The sequence below is a fragment of the Empidonax traillii genome, unplaced genomic scaffold (assembly GCF_003031625.1).
Source record: "Empidonax traillii isolate 1590-97213 ecotype Southwest subspecies unplaced genomic scaffold, ASM303162v1 scaffold549:size456157, whole genome shotgun sequence".
Taxonomy (NCBI): domain Eukaryota; kingdom Metazoa; phylum Chordata; class Aves; order Passeriformes; family Tyrannidae; genus Empidonax; species Empidonax traillii.
In genome coordinates this window covers 265731-280900 of record NW_020955742.1, presented here as the reverse complement: position 1 = coordinate 280900, position 15170 = coordinate 265731, and the positions used below count along the sequence as shown (strand labels likewise).

The window sequence follows — 15170 nt, the reverse complement described above, 5'->3', positions numbered from 1 at the left end:
AGTAAAAAAAAGAATTATGAATAATGAGGAAAAATTAATAAAGAGAGAGGAAGCCATTCTTTACAATTAAGAAAGAAGACCATAGTTTCTGGATACTGAACAGCTATGGCACAGTGTTTGTGTGAGACCTCAGGGCAATCACTTAGCCTTTCTGCCCCCGTATTTACATCTGTAAAACGGAGATAAAACTATTTGTGACAGATTTGAAGGTGCTTGGAAAACACTTTGAAGGACCTTTAGACTTGCCAAGCATTGTTGCTGCTGTATTATGTAGAGAAACTCAGAAAAGTAGAAGGCCATAGATGAGAGGCTCCAAAAGGTTATTTCACAGCAGGGAGGAAGGGACCAGAGTTCAATGTCAGACTGAGGTGCATTGGTAGAGATAATAAAGAGATGGCAGAGATGTGTAACTGCAGCTGGGCCTTGTAGATTTCATAAAAATGTAAAAAGGGAGAACAGAAAAAACGTGCAGCTCTGTTTTGCTCAGAAGGGAGGTGTATTAGACACGTGCACTGTGGCAGCAGTGGCTGTGCCCTTCCCAGAAGCAGTGCCCTGAGCTGGGCTGTCTGGCTGTTTGCTAATCTGGAATTGCCTGGTGGGAAGGGGTTATTGATTCTTGGGGAGAGGAGGGGGAGGATGCTGCCCACTGCAACACAAAGCACGTTTATCTAATAGGCTGATGACTCATGAAAGATGTTATCCTAATGTAATGTCTGTTATCAAGTTATTTCAACACTAATAAAAAGAGAGATGCAAGCTGCTTTATCAGGAGCCTCTACTTTAACCAGTCCTGTGTGTACACCCATGCAAGCAGTGACACAAACCTATGTCCAGAAACATCAGAGCAGATTAGGGTCAGCCTGAGGATCACATTAGTAGTAGTAGTAGTATTTAATACATAATATCTAATATATTGCATATTATACATAATTTATTATAAAAGTTTTTGTTGTTATTTTTCTCGTTATTATGATATTTTAAATACCGCTCTATCAGTCCCCCTCCTAAAAGGGCATGAGAGAGAAAATACAACAAAAGGCTCATGGATTGAGGGCAGGGAGACATCACCCACCAGCTGCCACCACAGGCAGAACAGACCCAACTTGGGGAAATTAGTTTAAATTATTGCCAGTCAAATCAGAGTAGAGTAATGGGAAATGAAACCAAATCTTAAAAACACCTTCTCCCCACCACTAACTTCCTCCCAGGCTTACCTTTATCCCCAAATTCTCCACCTCCTCTCCCATAGTGGCACAGGAGGATGGGGAAAGGGGGCTGTGGTCAGTTCATCACATTCTGTCTCTGCTGCTCCTTCCTCCTCCAGGGCTGAACTCCTCATGCTCTTCCTTTGCTCTAGCATCAAGTCCACCGTTCTCCACCAATTTCTCCAGTGTGGGTTCCTTCCCACTTCTTCCTGAACTGCTCCAGCATTTACCCCATCCATGGATGTTCCTTCAGGAATAAGCTGTTCAGCGTGGATCCCCTGTGGGGTCTCAAGTCCTGACAACAAACCTGCTCCAGTGTGGAGTAGGAGTGGTCCTCTCTCCACTGGTCTACAGGTCCTACCAGGAGCATTGGCTTCCCACAGGGTCACAGCCTCCTTCAGGCATCCACCTGCTCTGGTGTGGGGTCCTCCACGGGCTACAGGTGAACCTCTGCTCCTCCATGGACCTCCAGGGACTGCACCACGGGCTGCAGGGGCATCTCAGCTCTGGTGCCTGGAGCTCCTCCTTCCCTTCCCTCTTCACTGACCTGGGTGTCTCTGAGGCTGTTTCTCTCACACATTCTCATTTTTTCTCTTCTCTGGCTGCAGTTTCCATTTCATGAGGTTTTTTTCCCCTTTTCAACATGTTACCCCAGAGATGCTACCACCATCACTGATGGGCTCTTGGTCAGTGGTGGGTCCATCCTGGAGCCAGCCTGGCATTGGCTCTGTGGGACACAGGAGAGGCTTCTAGGAGCTTCTCAGAGAAACCACCCCTGTCACCCCTCTGCTACCACACAAACCCAATACACTTTTATAACTGGAACCATTATACAAGAAATACCCATGTCTCTTGAGCTCTGACAGAGACTTTTGTTCAAAGCAGTGGCAGCCAGTACCTCCCATCAGGGTACAGTGGTGCTCTGAAGTGAGGTGGAAAGGAAAGAGAAATCTTCAAAGTGTGAGACATTTTATTAAGGAAAGGCTAAGAATATCACACCTCTGTCAAGTGTTTAGTCACACAAATTATAGTAATATCAAAAGGTATAATTTATGCAGTACAGTTCTACTAATTGGCACAGACTCTGGTGGAGCCAGAAAGGTGCCACTTGAGTAATTGTCCTGATTATTGGAGACTCATAGGAATATGCTTTTCAAATCTACATAAGAGATGGAAGGATACTGGGGTCAGCATCTTTATCCTCCTCTGTCAATGCTGGATAATTCCCTGCAGTATTCTTCCTATCTCTAAATTACTCATATGATAAGGTTTGTGCCATCTTCCTTGAAGATTTTTTCCCACTCTAATAGATTTCAATGTTAATTTTCTAAAAGTGTCTTCTGCTTAATTTCCCCACTTTCCCCCAATTTACATACCAACCCTTATTACTGCTCTGAAATTAAGGCCTTCCTTTCTCGTCCATGTTCCTGGTTTTGGAGTCTCAATATGACACCACCAGTTACCTCTTCACCCATCATTCTGCCAACAGAAACACTACACAATGTCTAAGAAATGATCTCTGGTGATTCTGGGTGCCCCATTTTTCTAGTGACTGATCTACTGTAGCTCGAGGGGCCTGACTAAGCCCTTTAAGTTGTTTGTGAGCTACTCACTTACAAAGTGGGGAGCATGGGATAGCTACCTGTGCAGAAAGTGTGGCCTGACTCTCAGCCCTCATGGGCACTTACTGCTCAGGCTGACACAAGTTGGGCGTGTGGAAGATGAGCAGGGCTCTGAACTCTGCCACGCTTTTGACTTCAAGAGACTGAAGCTCTAACGGAAAATCCAGTTTTTCTGGAATTTCTAAAATAATTGTTAACACTTTTAACTTTAACATGACTCGTTTAGGAGCCATGCTGAGAAATAGAAGTAATGGAGAGAGGCTGTAGCTCAGGAGTTTGCACCAGAGTAGTATAACTCCTTCTGCAGACCACACTATTTGAAGGGATGAGGGGTGCCATTTTCCACACAGCTAACAATCCTACCTGAAATTTCCTCTTTAGCAACCATCCCATTTAAATTACTCTGCTATCGCTTCAAGTAAAAAAAAAAATAAATAAACAAAATGAAGTGACTCTGCTTGCCATGAGAAAGACATTGCTAGAAACAAATGCTTGTGTTTCTTCATGAAAGATGCCTAGTCTGGACGAAGCATTTTTAGTCACTCTGGATGTGTTGCTGTTCATCTTTTGTGGAGTAACTGGAGGAGGGGGGTGGAAGTAAGCACGGACCATCACAGTCCATCTTCCTACCACAAGCCTAAGGGACAAAACCCATAATTATACAGAGGGTTATCATAGAATCATTTAGATTGGAAAAGACCTTTAAGAAGTTGTCTCAAAATGCAGTTAAATCAGAAGACCCTGGTAAAGAAGGAGTGGGTTTCCTCGCAGACCACTTTTCCCGGTGCCCAGCTTACAGGTCAAATAGGTCCCACTCTCCCAACTTCAGACACCCGGGGTGTGGAGGAGGGTGAGCAGAGAGGCTCTCAGAAGCACGGAGCTGTAGTACTTGCCAGTAGCAGGCTGCATGCGGGTCCGTTTGACTGTGCAACCCTTGTGCTGAAGTGACCCTGGCGCCAAAGTTCGTGTTTCTTTGTTTTCAGTCCCATTTTGGTGGAGTGCCGAGCTGCATGCAACCGCTGTCGTTGTCAGTGTCGTTAATGAAAATAACCAACGACTTTCGGAAAGCACTAATGAACAAGTGCAATTTCTTTTCTCTATTGTTGGGTTTTTTGTAAAGTTGCTCAAATGCTCTCAGGTATGGCGGCCCTGAACGGAGGACTCGGCGCGACGGGCCTGACGAACGGCACGGCCGGCACGATGGACGCGCTCACCCAGGCCTACTCAGGAATCCAGCAGTACGCCGCCGCCGCGCTGCCCACCCTCTACAGCCAGAGCCTGCTGCAGCAGCAAAGCGCCGCGGGCAGCCAGAAGGAAGGTAAGTGCCCACACCGCCGAGCCACCCGCAGCCAAGCCGGAGCAGTGTCTTCACCGCGGGGACTGAATCAAAGAGCTCAGGTGGTCTAATCTGTGGCTTTTCTTTGGTTTCTTCCAGTTTTCTCCCGTTTAGTGTTGTTGCCTTCTTTAACCTCGGCTTTTTAACCATCTGTCCTTCGACTTACACCTTACCGACCATCCTTTCTGAGTAATAATAATAATAATAATAATAATAATGATAATAATAAACTGCACTTTCAGAGAATGTTCTGAGTTCGAAGGGACCCACAGGGATCATCGAGCCCAGCTCTTAAGTGAAGGGCCCATATGGGGATCAAACCCACAACTTTGGTGTTAGCACTCAAACCCACAACCTTGATGTTAGTAGCACTACGCTCTGACCAACTGAACTATAACCTCAGGCTTCAGATTAATGTGACCTGTAAAGCTTCTTTAAATAAGAATGGAAATTTTAAGGTCTGGTCTGGCTGGATTTTTGCAGACAGTCTCCAAGCCCAGCAGACCTCTCCTGAGATGCAGTGGCTGAACTGCAAAAATGCCCTTGCTGGATATGAGCTTTAACTTGAAATTTCCCTTCCATAAAGACATCCTCTCATTTCACAGCGTATTCTGAGTTGGAAGGGAACTCACAAGGATCATTGAGTCCAACTCTAAAGGGCCCATATGGGGATCAAACCCACAACCCTGGTGATAGTAGCACTATGCTCTGACCAACTGAGCTCATATAAAAACGTTTACCAACTACCGTATAAAAAGGTGCTGCTAACAAAAATCATCCCTTTATGGATGCAGTTTTCTCTTCTGGTTTCCATTTTCCATCAAAATGGGGTTGATCTGATTAAGTTTAAGGTTTTGAGCTAATGACAAGATCCGTTTTCCCTTTGAGTGGTTCTTTGGTTAATTGTGGGTCTTGTGGGGAAGCAACTAAGTGAATGATTGCCCCCTCTCCCAGCGTCAACAGCAAATAAACCTCAGGAAGTTGTTGCTGAGAATAAATGAATATTAATTACAAGGTGTTCAGGAAAATGAGGTTACCTTTTTCCCCTCTTCCCTTCCCCTGCACACTTCCCAGGCATTTTGGGGGCTTGTTTCTCTTTTCATGGCTTTTTCTCATCCTAATTTCCAGTTAGTTCCAGAAAGACAGGAAAATGGTGCATGCTTTCTAAGACTGTATCTGTGTTGTCACTACTGTTCCTTGCCAGGGATAAGCTTTGAAAATAAACCTAGTATAATATCCTCAAGAGAAATCTTTTTTATCCTCTTTTGAAATACTACCTTGTACTGTTATGGGATGTGTTTCCTAGGAAGACAAATTTGGCATTCCCCCAGACAGAGACACTGGACTTAAAATGTGTATTTTGTCTGATGTCTCTTCTTCATTTACTGCTAACAGTTTGGATTATTTAAATTGAAAGGATTTAAAATTTTTTTTCTTTTTTTTTTTAATGTTTTCTGCATTTGTATTTCACCTTGGGCACTTTGGTCAGTGACAATAGACTATTTGACACCAGAAAAAAATTCTTTATTTGGTGTCATTGCAAGATACACAGTGGATGGTAGTTTGATTTCTTTTCCATTTTAATTTTTTCCTCTTTAGAAACATTCAAATCAGCTTTAGGCTTATTTTTTAATGTTATAAATTGGCAGCAAGCCTTTTAAAATACAGTATTTTTTGTTGTATGTCTTGTATCTGTCCGTAAGGAGTTCAGTTAAAGTGAGTAAATTCCATCACTGAATACTGGCAACAATGTTTTGCCTCTTACTATGATTTCTAATGGAATGTTGAAGAGTCTGGAGTGGCTGAGGATAAACAAGTACTAGAGAAAAATCTATATAAGTATTAATTGCTGAAGCATCATGAACTGCCTCATGCATCTGCTCTTAAATATTGTTCAATAAGGGGTTTTTATTACTATTTTAAGAAATATTATTTATTGGAAACTATAATTTACTTGGGGTAAGAAGAAAAGTTTCCTGCAGGCTGAGAGAGAGCAGCCAGCTTGGTTCTTCTGTATGGGAGATGTGAGGCTTTGTGGCTCACCTGCAGAAAGAACCCATAAATCTGATGTTCGCTTACCTCTCCCTCTCCAGAAAACCAAGGACGTCACATCTGAGGCACATTTAGGTTCCATTAAGCAAGGGAATACTTAATCAGGTTGTTCTACAAGTGTTTTTTCCGGAAATGTTTGTTCCCTTTGTGTACCACTTACACTCCTGGAGCCTGCACGGGGAGGCCCATGTCTGACTCCATCATCTGTCATGTTCTTCCTGGCATCCATTGCTCATTTCCAGTATGTTACTGTAAAGGGACACTTGAGCTAGGGGAAGAAAAAAACCTATTAGTGCTAGCATGAATGTTTTAACCTACAACTTTAATAATGCATACCTCAAATTTTGTCTGTAAGACAAACATCCGAAGCACCTTTGAGTTTGCACCTCTCTTTGCAGACTGAACAGGCTAAAGCTGCTTTAATTTCAAGCCAACTACTTAATTTCGAACTTCTTTAAAATGCTTACTTTACAAAGTTTCTTCCAGGAGACAGAGCTTTCTATAGGGAATTTGTGTTAAAAAAAATAAAAATAAATAAAAAAAAACAACAACAAACTCATTTTGAAATGAGTCAGTACAAATTTAATTCTAAGTGTCTTTCTCTCTCTGACTTCACTGACTTCCAAGTCACAAGGTGTGCTTTGTCTTATTACTTTTATTCCCATCTCCACCATTTTCCTGCCCTTTGAGTTTAAGTCTGTGGTACTGAAATCTGAGCTCAGCTCATTCCCTTTCCATAAGTTCCTGCGACTGGAATTAAACCACCAAACCTGTGCAGGCATTTGAGGCAGCAGAGAACTCCTTGTGCAGTTCTTGGGGTATTTTGAGAGAGCAATATGTTATTCTAACCCTAATTATACTGCAAGACACTCATACAAATTGAAGAAAGGGGATGAATTTTATTACTTCTGTGGTAGAGTTATGAAATAAGTGCTTTTCAAAGTAAACGCTTCTCAAGATGGGATGCTCTAGAGAGCTGCATTCAGCTGTACTCCTTTGATGATCCACTTGCTTTTGTTCCTTCGAATTTGGAAAATGAAATGCTTTCTGACCATCATCTTCAGTAAGTATTATGGAAAAATAGATTAAATGTAGCACTTGTGATGACTGTTTTCATACTTCTTTTTTTTTTTTATTTATTTTATTTTCCTAAAGGTCCAGAAGGGGCAAACCTCTTTATTTACCACCTCCCCCAGGAGTTTGGAGACCAGGACATTCTGCAGATGTTCATGCCTTTTGGAAATGTTATCTCTGCTAAAGTCTTCATTGACAAACAGACCAATCTGAGCAAGTGCTTTGGTATGTCAAATTTAATAAATCAAACAGTAAAAACCACATGCACTATACTGAAAAGGGACCAGGAAAGAAAATTAGCAGCAATGTGAGAAATGTCATACTGGAAACTCGTTCCAATAATAATGGACTGTTAATCCTCAAATGAGCAGGAAGATGCACAGACAAACTACTTCTAACTGAAAATTGGATATGAAAAAACAATAATAATCTTCCAGTCTGACATCTCACATGAATGTGTCAAGTACATGAAAGTAATTACACCCTATGTGAGGGAATGTCATTTAGTATACTATTAAACTGCCTTATTATGGATACCTAATTATTCTCTATTGTATAGCTGAGCCACTTAAAAACATTTATGTTTAACCCATTACTTCTACATTACAGGAATTTCTTTCTTCTGAATTAAGTACAAGATTTTGCAATTAGTGACTGAATGGTGTGTGCATGTAGTTCAGAACATTTTACAGACAATTGATGTCTAGATGTGCAGCTCCAGCTGTTGTGGGTGGGTTCCAGTGTATTATGGAAGGTGGCATCTCCTTAGGGCAGGGATGAAGGGAGCCTCACAAGGTCAGTGTCAGGTTTTCTAGGGGATACTTGGAGCTGTCAGAAAATTAGATTACAACAGAGGAGAAGATGATATGTTCGTATAAAAGTAGTTTTAGGGTTGACTAAGAGGGCTGATGTCTTCTGAACAGCAGAGATGGACCAGTTCAGTTTGGTGCTTTGATGGAGTGGAGCAGGGAATGTAAGTGAGTGGCAATCTGTTAGAACATTGGTCTAATAATTGTGGTCTTATGCAAGACACAGGGAGGATCTAGGAGTAGGAAAGACTCTCTTAAAGATAAGTTTTATAAGGTTTGACGTAAAGTATTGGAGCTTCCTTAAAAGTGACAGCTCTTTCCTGGAGTGAAGGAATGCAGCTGTATATATGTCAAAAGAGTAACCAGTTCAGAAAACCCCCTAGTTTCCAAAATTCCTTTGTACTGCCAGTGATACTCTTTGCCCAACACCCTCCCTTGGTTCTGAAGTGTCCCCATGTGAAGTGTCCCCATTAACCATAATACATGTTTATAAGCTTGCATAACATTACTGGTTTGGTTTTTTGTTTTTTTTTTTTAAATCCGAGTTTTGATAAAATGTGTCTGTCTAAGGCTTTGTCTTCCCCAGGGCTATTCAAGTGCCCATTTTGAAAGGGTTTGAGTGTAACTAAACAGACAGCACCCAAACATGAGGAGAATTCATCAAGTTACTCAACAATACCTACTGCACCAGAATACCTTGTCACTCTCTGAGTGTTTCACACCTGAAGACGAGCCCTTAGTACATTTGGAAAGTGATTTGGTTCATAGAAAGGGTGTGACATTCTTTGTGCATTTTCCTGTAGTCCTTCCATTTGTTTTTGAAACATTCACCTCTTTAGGCTTTGCAAAAAAATTATTCTTATCTAGATGAGTATAGCCCAACCTTTGTCTGCAATGGGTTAAAACAGTCCCTCAGGCTGTTGCAAATTTGAAAAGTGGAATTGAAATGGACTCCCTATTGATCTGGAGTCAGTTCTCTTAGTAGGTTGGGGTTACAAAATCATTTTTGAGGTCTCCAGGAATCTCGATGAAATGTCAAATCAAGCTACGATAATCGAAATGCAGCAATTGTGGTGACTGCTGAAAGAATGCAAATTAGTTTGGGCAGGTTTCTCAATTCATCAGTTCACTTCCCATACTTGCTTTTTGCAGTTTTCCTTTTATTCTTTGATTATCTACTTACATATTTTTCTGGATTTATGGGACACAATTTACCTAATTTAGAGTGAAACACCGAGGTGATCTTCTTTGAGGGAAGATGAAGATGTCAACACCCAATAGATGTAGCAATCTTCTGTCTTTTTGGTTTTAGGCAGCTTTCACTGATATTTTCATTTCTTATTGTTTCTTCACAGATATTCTGCCACCAGGGCAGAATAAAGCAGCTCATCTTTAGAAACTAAAAATAGTGAAGTAGCAGGGGAAGTTGAGGTTTTTTGATTCAGTAGGTGACAACTTGGTGGTGCTGCCAATCACAGGCAAAGCCAGAATTAATCCTGCTGTTTTAACATACTGGCATAGTCTTGTATGTACCTCCTCAGCTTTAATAGCAGGAATCATGTCTTTGTTGGTTTGGTCTCATAGTTGTATTTTAAAAAGCTTTATTTTTTTCTCTGTCCTCCCATCCAAAAACTAGGGCTGAAGAACCCATTTCTGTCCTATATCATTAATGGTCATTGCTCTTGGTTCAGTTTGGGTTTGGGATTTTTTGTTGGCTTGGTTTGGTCTTTTTTCCCCCTTGTAGTAGTAATAATAATAATAATAATAATAATAATAATAATAATAATAATTTGCAGTTGCTTAGTGCTTTCTACTCTGGAGTTTCCAATCTCTTGCCCAAAGGAGGAGGAAATCAAATTACAGATGAGAACAGGTTAAACATCCAAAAGGTGTAAAGATTGTCCAAGTCTGTCCACTGGCAGAACTGGGAAGGGAAGGTGCATTCCAAGAGAGTTGCAGGGTAGTGACATACAGTGATGAACTCTCAGGTAACACTGCTTCTCAAAATGAAAAATTCCTTTTCTTTGCAGAAAGTGGACTTTGGGATTTTTTGCTTTCTTGTCCACCTCTAAATGAATGCTCAAAGGATTTAATGGTGATAAGGATGACAGGACAGTCTGTTTACATCTGGGAGTGCTCTTCCATGAGTTCTCGTGGGCTTTAGTTGATTCAGCAGACAAAGGGTTTCACTCTTCAAGCTTATCTCTTGTCTTTCATAAACCTTAGAATAAGAAAAATGAGGTATGTAAAAGTAAGGCAGGAGGTGGGAGACCCAGTGACATCAGTGCATAAATGCAGTTTGCCTCCTAGCAAAATTGCTACTTGAATGATTGTAAAGATACTTAGAGATCTAAAACAAAAATCAGAATTGTCATGACAGGGACTTTGTGAAATGATAAGAAACATCATCCCAACCTCATGTAACTTGTGGTTTAAAATTCAGACAACAAATGATGAATGTGTGCAATCAGAAAAATACAAATAGAGGGAAAAAATGCCAGATTCCTCTGTAAGCATTATAAATAAAGGTTCTCAATAAGGAAGAAGATGAGAGTGTAACAGGTTAATGCAGGTACAACATTCTGTGTAAAGAGACAAATTATGAATCAGGATAACAATGAATTATATGGGCTGATGCCACTGATGCAGCAGAGAGGTTGTGTGTTTGAAGTGGTGTCTGGGTCAAGGAAGCTATTAAAAAGACAAAGAATGAGGTGACTTGTCTCACCTCCCTAGAAGGCAAGCATAGCCTGAGCTAATTGTTCTTCTATCATCAGTGGAGGTGTCTACATTGGTGACAAGAATGGTGGGTGGAAAAGCCACCTCTGGGTGTGCTTCCTTCATTCACCATCTAAGTGTCTGGTTTAGATCACTGTTTTAACTTCGAGGTGGATAAAACTAGATAAGAAGAAAAGGAACTAAGGTGGTGAGAAGTTCATAGCAGAAGACTGTACTGAATGCATTTAAGAGAATAAAGTGAAGGTCAGGAAAGCTGTAGAGGGAAATGCTGAATTCTCAAGGTAGGTAAGAGTAGCTACATCTCAGTTGTGGAGCACCTGCCTGGAAGATGCTACTGCTGCCTTCCAGCTCATGATAGTTCCTTTTTCTATCCCTGAGGCAATCCTAGAGATCAAGGCTGAGATCTGTGAGCTGTGGAAGGAGACACAGGACTGCAGAGCTAGGACAATGATGGGAGTCATGGTAACAGATAGGATCTCCTAGAAGAAAACAGGAGGAAGGAAGGAAGAAAAAGAGTGATGAAGCTCCTAGGATATGACCGTTACATTAAGAGGGAATGATCTAGTGGAGAAAGTGAGTAAGTGACAAGAGTTACTAAAACCAAGGAAGGTATGGAGGAATATTTATTATTCCTTAAGGAGATAACAGATAATCAACCACAGAACAACATGGATAGAGCATATTGGCTTTGGCCAGGAGAAGGTCTGCAGAGATTTAAGTGGGAGGTGTTTTTGAGTGGAAGGAATGGAAGTTAGCCCGAGTTGTTCAGAGAAGAGTCTTATGTTAAATAGTTTGGTGAAGTTGATTTAAGGTGAGGCCATAGAGATGGTCTGTGAAGGAGAGCAGCTGGACAAGGACCAGATGACTTGATAATAGTGTTTTTTCTTTGTAATGGGGGAAGTGTAACATTCTGATTCTGCAAATGGAAGAGGGCAGTAGTGCAAGGTCAGCAAAAGCCATAAAAGAATCGGTTAAAGTAAAGGGAAACAAAGGTTATGGATCCAAAAAGTACACAGACACTAAGCACAAATGAATAAAGCTCGTTTGTGGAGGAGAGGCACTGAAAAGCCTGTGTGTTAGGACTGAAAACAAAGTGTGTGGCATCCATGCCGTAGGAGAATTAAGGGATATGTGTTAAGGCAAATTCAAGAGGAAAGAAGAGGGAGCATTTCAAAGCAGATGCATAACAGCAGGCTGAGTACAGTAATAATTAGTCCAGGCTGAGGCAGAGCAGCAGTTAGACGAGCTTTGCAATTACAAGTGGGAGGCCTAGATATGAAAATGAATGTTGAGCTTCCAGAATCAGGGAGATTTGAGTATATTATGAACAGAGCATTTCTAGTCTCCCAGGGAGAAGAAAGCTGAGCCAGGCCAGCCATTCTGAATTACCTTAGCAAGCATTATCCCCCTAGTTAGTGCTCGCAACCGAGGAGCAGAAGATCTGGAGTTCTCATCAAGCCCTACCATTGTCTTTACGATGCTGCTTAATTCTGATGCTTGCACGGCCCTCTGGGGAGCAAGAGGCTGAATTACCAAACATTAATGGACCTTAAGATCTGTAAAAATACAAAATACTAATATTGCAACTGTCCTAGGCTAAGTCCAAGGAGATGAGTGTTCCATATCACACTTGAACTCACATCCAGGTGTGCCAATGGGTATAGGGAGTTCGGGGTTTGATTCTGTAACCAGGCTTTCTGTTTTAGCTTCCCATCTGCAGGTTGGCCTAAATAGTGCTTCCTAATATCTGGGAGGTATGTAGATATTACACTGAAAAGTGTCACAGTAATAAATATCTTCAGTCTCTAAGGTAGGTAGATAAATAACAGACTGAAAACTGCATTGCACCAGAACTGGCCAACTGCATCCCAGCCAGTGTAAAGAAATATTATGAAGGTAAAGAGGAAGGCAAAGGAAACAGGAGAGGAAATGGGATATGAAAGGTGCTGAAAGAATTGAAAGCAAGGTAAATGTATCAAATAAATAGTGATAATAAAAACCTAACAAAATGCCCTCTGACATTTGTTCTAACCTGTAGTTGACTTTCTCTCCCACCTCTGTTCTGTGCCTCCTAGGTTTTGTTAGCTATGACAATCCAGTCTCTGCACAAGCTGCTATCCAGGCTATGAACGGCTTTCAGATTGGCATGAAACGCTTGAAGGTTCAGCTGAAACGCTCCAAAAATGACAGCAAACCTTACTGATCTTAACCCCAGATGCTTACTGCTCTTATTTTAGCTTTCTTAGGGTAAGTCCCATGAGCAAACCTGTCCTCTGCAGGGGGGTTAAGAAAGAGCATAGAGCCAACCTTCACCAAGAGACAGTTATTTTTACAGTTACCACTTCCATTTCCCCACTTGTCCTTATTACACTTGGCTCCCATTTCCTTGCCAAGTAATTACTGAGTTGTGTTACTGTATTTTGTTTTGCAGCATAATTTATCTCCTTTTTGAAACAAAAAATAAACGTCTTGAAATTCAAAGCAGCACACACACACACACACACAGACACAAAAAATGTGCAATTTAACTCTGTGAACCCTGGTGCCATTAGCACACAATAAAAGTTGTTTTCTATGGATGGATCGTATTTTACCAGGGTGGCACCAGCAGTTTATAGGTTAAACAATATGGCCTCATGCCAGTTGAAGCACTTACTTACTTTGCAACAAAAATTGAAACAAGTCTTTCCACTACATCAACTTGTTTTTTGAGAAGATTTGATTTTTTTTTTTCTGTTCAAATCAACGTATTGTTATATATTAGTCTGATTTTACACTGGTCGTCTTTATATTTCATTTTTTTTAAGTTCTTGGGTTTTTTTTTGGAAAGGATTAATGTAAAAAAGATTTAGAGATCTGTTTCTAAAGCTACAGGGTTTAAAATAAAAAAAAAATAAAATAAAATGAGTGACAATACTTGATGTTTCTTGAGAGATAAATTTAATAATAATAAAAAAAAAAGAAAGCCACAGGCCTGTAAATTTTATTTGTAAAAAGCATTTCTATTTTTATACAAAATTTTTACTGCCTCAGAAATAATGGAATTTATTTATTGCCTATTGTTAACTTATTGGATACCTAAAGAGCAGCTCTCTATGCTAGCTAGATCCTTTGAAGTAGTCTCTAGAGTAATTGTGCCAAGAATGGGCGCTTTTTCACTGTTGAACCCTCCACCCTTTACAGTTCATACTTTTATCCTCTTGTTTGTATTTGTCTGGTTATTTTGTTTGTAGTTTCCATTACCTGGTTTAAAGTTCGGTTGTCTAACCCTTCCCTCCCCTCCCTGTACCTTTCTGTTACATTTGTAGAAACTGGTTCTTTCCTCTCTTTTCTCCCCAAAGAGGAATCCATTCTCTCTGACTCCTTTGAGATGGATCCTTTTGGGGTTCCATTGTGCTCTTGTTGACAAGTATTGTAAGTTAATGCAAATTATGTGACCGGCTCATAGGCTCTACCTGATGAAAGATTTGCATTAGTTTTCTCCTGCACCCATAAAAGTGATTTTGTTTGTGCTGCATAGATTCTGTGTAACTTTTTTTCCTCTTCCTTGTTTTTTCCCTAGACATCTCCATGCCCGTTAGCCCATCGTTTGCCTAGCATGTCCCTGTGGCGTCTCAAAAAAAAAAAAAAAAAAAAAAAAAAAAAAAAAAAAAAAGTTTCATCGTCCCGTCATTGTTTCTGATGTCTTTCTGACCTCACATCATATTTGGTTCTCCTACTGACCTAGTTTGACCTTTGAAATTTGCATGTGACCTCATCTAGCTATGAATTCTGGGAAGTCAATGTGAAAAAACATTGCTGCATTCACGCAAGACTGAAATTTATTATTAGATAAATTAATGATAGGATTTAAAAAACAACCTGTGGCAAAATGTTTTTTCTTTCTTTCCTTTTTTTTTTTTCTGTTATTTTTTTGTTTCTTTTGTTTTGTGGTTTTCTTTCTTCCTTCCTTGGAGAGTTTTTTTGTTTGGGGTATTTTTGTTTTGGGTTTTGTTTTTGGTTTTTGGTTTGGTTTGGTTTTTTTCTTTTTTTTTCTTTTTTTTTTTTGGTTGGTTCTCGGTTTTGGTTTTTTCATTTCGTAAAAAAAAAAAATAAAAAAAAAAAAAACAGACTTGAAAGTATTATACAGGGATTGGCATTCTGCCTGGTCACTGGTGACAATAGCAATATGTGTCCAGAGGCACAGAATGTTGGTTTCTAACAGACTACTTCCAAAACAGTTTGAGAAATAAAACTGTCTGATTTTAAGTCTCTAGAGGTCTGTAATAGTTTTTACATTTTTCAGGCAGTGTAAAGTTTTTTGATAAGGCCATTTTAGGTGGCTCACTTTCTC

At 40.4% G+C, this 15170-nt stretch overlaps 1 protein-coding gene across 5 annotated transcripts in view; it reads left to right on the top strand.

The window, feature by feature from the left end:
• CELF2 (CUGBP Elav-like family member 2) overlaps nucleotides 1-14452 on the top strand; it is a 127746-nt gene extending 113294 nt beyond the window's left edge. For 2 of the 5 annotated variants that reach the window (XM_027897566.1, XM_027897567.1), the window contains exons 11-13: nucleotides 3966-4145; nucleotides 7371-7514; nucleotides 12913-13787. In XM_027897566.1, the coding sequence (XP_027753367.1) occupies nucleotides 3966-4145; nucleotides 7371-7514; nucleotides 12913-13040 (452 nt within the window). In that variant the 3' untranslated portion in view covers nucleotides 13041-13787. Of the gene's footprint in view, nucleotides 1-3947; nucleotides 4146-7370; nucleotides 7515-12912; nucleotides 13788-14399 lie in introns of those variants that run through there. The other 3 variants (XM_027897564.1, XM_027897568.1, XM_027897565.1) reach the window with 2 other exon arrangements.
• The last annotated feature ends 718 nt before the right edge of the window (nucleotides 14453-15170 follow it).